Genomic DNA, 4,944 nt, shown 5'->3' with positions numbered 1-4,944 from the left:
AATTTTTTAGTATTTAAAATAACAATTTACAAAAAATCAATATTTTTTGAAAGAATTATATATTTTATTATTTCTGATCCAATCTTGGATGAATCTCGATTGAATTTTTGAACTTCTAATCCTTACCAATTTGATAACCGATTTAATTTTCATAAGTTTTTCTTCTTCTTGAAGAAGTATGTGATTCAATGATTCATGCCCATTTTGTGTAGATAGTTTTTGTTAGGCCAATCAGTCATTGAATCAATTCATTTAACTTAATTAAAAAAAACGCTGGCACATTTAACAGTGGCGTATTATCAAGACAAAAAACAAAAAAACAAAAAACAGTGGCGTATTACGAAAATAAATAGTAATACTAATACTATTATTAACTAATTAAGGGTCCACCATGTTGGAGTTCGGCGCAAAAACTAATTAAACGGTCCAGAACGAACGGAAACTAGGAAAGACACTTGTTCCACACGTGTCCCCAGCTTCAAAGATCCTTGTCTTGATCCAGATTATTGTTCAGCCTAGAAAGATTATTGCATTGCAAGAACTTCAGATGTTTGTTGATTCTGTTTGAAATTGTACCACAACACACGAAACACGCATGGATTTTGAGTTGATTTAGATTTGGTACATGAGGGCCAACAATTTTCAGTACTGTACTCAGTGTTCTGGCTCATAAAACACCACGTATATCTCAAAAAGAAGGGAAAAAAAAGAGAGAGAAAAAATAGTAACACCAATTATTTGTCTTACAAGAGACAAGAGCAAATAATTATGAAATGGAACGGTAGATACAAGAAGAATGTTCATGTGACGAAATTTCAAGACAGATAGAGAGTGAATGAATTGAAGGCAAGAAAGATTTTAATTTCCATAAATTTAAATACAACATATAATGTTTTACTTTTGATACTCCACCATGTAAGCACAAATTATTAAATCATTTGAGATAGTTAACTATGACAAACTACTATATTGAAAGTAGAGTAACAATGTAACAAACTTTGCTGAACAGCGACAATGCATCAAATTTAAACTCTGGCTCTCTCGCTTATGAAGGGTTAATAGCAATCTTTACCCTAATAAGAACGCCACAAATTCAGAAGAACACTCTTTTTTTCAATAAGAATTTAAGAGTCAGAAAGAAGGGCTTTTTGGCTAACTGCTATATCATCCTTGCAAGCATGTAATGCAGTGCATACATCTGTTTTCTCCAAGAACTTCTGAGCATTGTTGAAAATCAATGGTCCATACTCGAAAACCATCCTCTTGCACTGAAGAAAATGAAAAAAAAAAAAAAAAAACAATTCAAAGTTAAGGAAATTATGTTCTTAAGTCTTAGCACTTCCTATATCACACTTCAAAATTTCTCTTGGGTATGCATGTTTGTTTGCCTAGTGAACGATGCTATGATGCACCGAGTTGACCTTGGAGCGACGTGTACCTGAATTAGTATACAATGCACCAATTTCAACTTGGCACATCACCTAAGAAACTAACTTGCATAGCTGGAAAGGTAGTTAATCGCGTATGATAAAATGTTAGAATTTGTTGCTGCATAATGGATGGTGGTGACAATCCTGAATCCATGAAATTATCATTACAAGGAAATTTCTATGGATTAGAGAGTTTGAATCAAAGGACAGATTCCATGAGACATGATATTTAAAAAAGATTTTTCTGACCTTATTCGCATACTTGTCGACCGTATCGCATACCTTCAGCAACGTCTCAATGACTTCCAGCTGAAATATTAGAATAAATGGTTAGTTGTTCATTCAAGATACTATAGGGCTTCTTAGAGAACAAAAATGACAGAGAAATCAAAGTACTACATATATATTTTCACTTGGATCCATATTTCTATTCAATATCCTTTTGTATTTGGCTTCAAAACTATAGACTTCCTCAACTAAAAGAATGTAACATGTTTCAAACTTGTGATATGAAAATTTCACATGAATCACATCTCAAACTTCATTGGAGTAGCAGCAGCGGATAAAATTACTTACCTCAGTGTCAGGATCTTTCAGCTTAGCCAATAGAGCTGACATAGCATCTTCGCAAAAATCGCAGCTATTTTCTTGAATTTGTAGTGAAATTTTCGCAGTGCGTTCGCAGAGGTTGACCTTGTGGCAGAATTCTCCAGGACTAATTGTGGCTATTTCGGAAAAGAAAAGTGGAGCATAATAATCCACCAAAGTGACACACTGTAGAATGCAAAAGAGATAAAAGAACTAAATACACATTGGATACGAGAGATTAAGTAGGGGGTTTGTGAGATATTATAACATCTGAAGAAATAAGAGATTGAAATTACGTCGAACCTTGCGCTCGAAAGAGTGAAGCTGGGTGCAAGTGTTGTGAAGGATTTCAATGATCTCACTCTGAGTCTTGTTTTGGTTTAGATATTCAAGTGCCTTGGCAGCATATTCCGCACAAAGTGTACACACATCTTGTTTTTTACTCAATTCTGCATTTCCAAACATACATCAATAAGATGAAATTGAATAAAGAAAATACATGTTTTATGCAATCACTAAGCTGTTGGCAACACCAGGCCAAGAACGAATTGCATTAAATAACAAACTTAACAACCTGCTATCCAAAGCATGAGTCATCCTATTTTCTTATTTCTGTCAATGAAATAAACCCAAATCAAGATAAGAAAACATTCCTCGTCTTCGTTCCAATAAGTCTTCAAAGAATCGGTATGAAGGAGACTAACTAACCTATTCAAGACCTCTAGAATCCTATTTTGGCCAATTTTTTATGGCTCATTCGAGGCAATCGCTGTAAAATTTGCACAACTGATCCAAAAAATTATATTCCACCCCATCTGTTCACTTACAAAATTTTACTGTATCCCACCCAAAACCAATAAACAATAAACTTTGCACTATGAATAGTTTACTGCTACAAATATTTCACTTTCACCAATATCGATAAAAGATAAGAGCTTTATATTAAGCAGGATACTGCAAAAGCAATGAAAGCCAAGAATGATAACAATGATCAGTGTTATGACTTACCAGAATTCGCCGAGTTTGGCAATTCTCTTGCACCACAAGCCCAGGCAGAACACAACATGACAAGGAACAAGAGTCCCATTTTCCCTTCCATGTTTCCTGTAATATTTCTAAATTGTTAAATTGAAACCTAAGATCTCAGACTGAAGATCACATGAATATAAGATGCTATCTTAATAGACCAGTGTTATCAAATTAGATATTTGTCCCAACAATTAAAGACTAGTCAAGACCATACATGAATCAGATCTTAACTGAGTTGACATAATCAAACCCCAGAAACATGCTAGTATTCTACCAAGTTCATCCTCACTTTCTCAGCATCCATCCCCAAATAAAATAGGTAAATAATAATGATTTGAAAATTAGTTTTGCAACATGGATAACCCTATCACCTAATGGCCAACTATGATGTAATTTAACAGAAAAACAGAAACTGAAGCAAGCATTAGAAGGAACCAATTAATAATTGAGCACTTGAATTCAGTAACAAGAACAGATCAAAATTCTATTAAAATTGAGGATTAGAGAGTGGCAAGTATAAGTAAAAAGAAGTCTTACTAGTTTCTTCTGAGTAATATTCCTTCCCTGTTAAAACAAGTATAATATAAACCTTTTTTTCTCTTCTTCTCCCTAATCCTAGTACTTTAATACTTTTTAAGAGTGTCGTGTTGGTTGGTTTTTGTTTTCTCAATTTGTTCTAATCTTCAATTTCCCATTGGTTGATTTGATGTACATCACTTTAAGTGCATGTTTGGGCGCCATTATTTTTTTATTTTTTAACGTGTTTGGCAAATTTCTAGCAGTAAAAGTAAAAGCACTAGTAAAATCAAAAAAAGATCTTTTTTGAGAAGCTGTAATTTACATCTTTTTTTAAAAGATCTTTTTTCCTTAAAAAAAAAGATGTTTTTCAAGTAATAAATAAACAAAAAAGTACTTTTATATTGTTATACCCAAACATAATTGATTGATAAAAAGACCTTTTTACATGAGATATCCAAATATAAAATTACTTTTACTTCTCTATAAAATCTTTTAAAAAAAGATAACTCGAAAAAAGATCTTTTCTTAGAAGCTCACCCAATCAAGCCCTAAATGTTTGTTGCTTTTAAATTAAGTTGGGATTTGGCCATTGAGGAGTGGTTCGGCGTGGCAAGGTACATGGAAGACTTTGTGTGCCTCTCATTATTTGTCGTTACTTAATATGATGATGACGTGTCAGAATCTTAAAACGGTGTAAGAGGTCAGCAAAATCTAGGGCTTCGAAATTTGAATGGTGGGAGAAAATAAATCTCTAAGGAGAAAGATCTTTATGACTGAACAGAGAAGAATGGAATATCTGTCAAAATTCCAAAGAAAGAAAATATGCAACAGAAAATACAAGACTTGTTTCTCTTGATGTATTAGAAGAATCAGAATTCTTCTAAAGCAACCAAGGGATAATAATAATAATAATAATATGATAAATTTAAAATTTAGTTGAGATAAGATATGATCTAAATTAAAATTTTGTTAAAAAATTTAATAATTTAAAACTTTTGAATTATAATTTTTTAAACTTTAAATTTTGGATAAACTATGATTTTGAATAAAAAATTTAAACTTTAAAATTTAGATATGATATAAACCGATCTAATTCAAATAACAATAATTTGAATGGTTATTAGATTAAAAAATAAATTCAAATTGATACTCTACGAATTGCAATCATTTGAATAAAATTAAAAAATCAAACCAATATAATTCAAATGATAACAAATTATATTCATTTATATTTTTTAAATCGATCCAAACTGTATTACAATATAAAAAAGATATGCATAATGTAATTTTTTAAATAGAATATCTAAAAAAATGATTACTTATCTCGTTTTTATCATAAACAAAATATGTAACATGGAATAAAAATATAATAGTCCCA

General features: G+C 31.4%; 1 protein-coding gene across 2 annotated transcripts in view; it reads right to left on the bottom strand.

Moving 5' to 3' along the window:
* Positions 837 to 4,944, bottom strand: part of LOC107639604 (WEB family protein At2g38370) — a 20,448-nt gene continuing 16,340 nt past the window's right edge. For both annotated transcript variants that reach the window (XM_016343149.2, XM_021121555.1), the window contains exons 3-8: positions 3,585 to 3,652; positions 3,027 to 3,122; positions 2,322 to 2,467; positions 2,007 to 2,204; positions 1,680 to 1,739; positions 837 to 1,268 (exon numbers count right to left, since the gene is read on the bottom strand). In XM_016343149.2, the coding sequence (XP_016198635.2) occupies positions 1,125 to 1,268; positions 1,680 to 1,739; positions 2,007 to 2,204; positions 2,322 to 2,467; positions 3,027 to 3,122; positions 3,585 to 3,652 (712 nt within the window). In that variant the 3' untranslated portion in view covers positions 837 to 1,124. The remainder of the gene's footprint in view (positions 1,269 to 1,679; positions 1,740 to 2,006; positions 2,205 to 2,321; positions 2,468 to 3,026; positions 3,123 to 3,584; positions 3,653 to 4,944) is intronic.

The sequence above is a fragment of the Arachis ipaensis genome, chromosome B04, assembly GCF_000816755.2.
Source record: "Arachis ipaensis cultivar K30076 chromosome B04, Araip1.1, whole genome shotgun sequence".
Classification (NCBI taxonomy): domain Eukaryota; kingdom Viridiplantae; phylum Streptophyta; class Magnoliopsida; order Fabales; family Fabaceae; genus Arachis; species Arachis ipaensis.
This window is presented reverse-complemented; position numbering and strand designations above follow the sequence as displayed.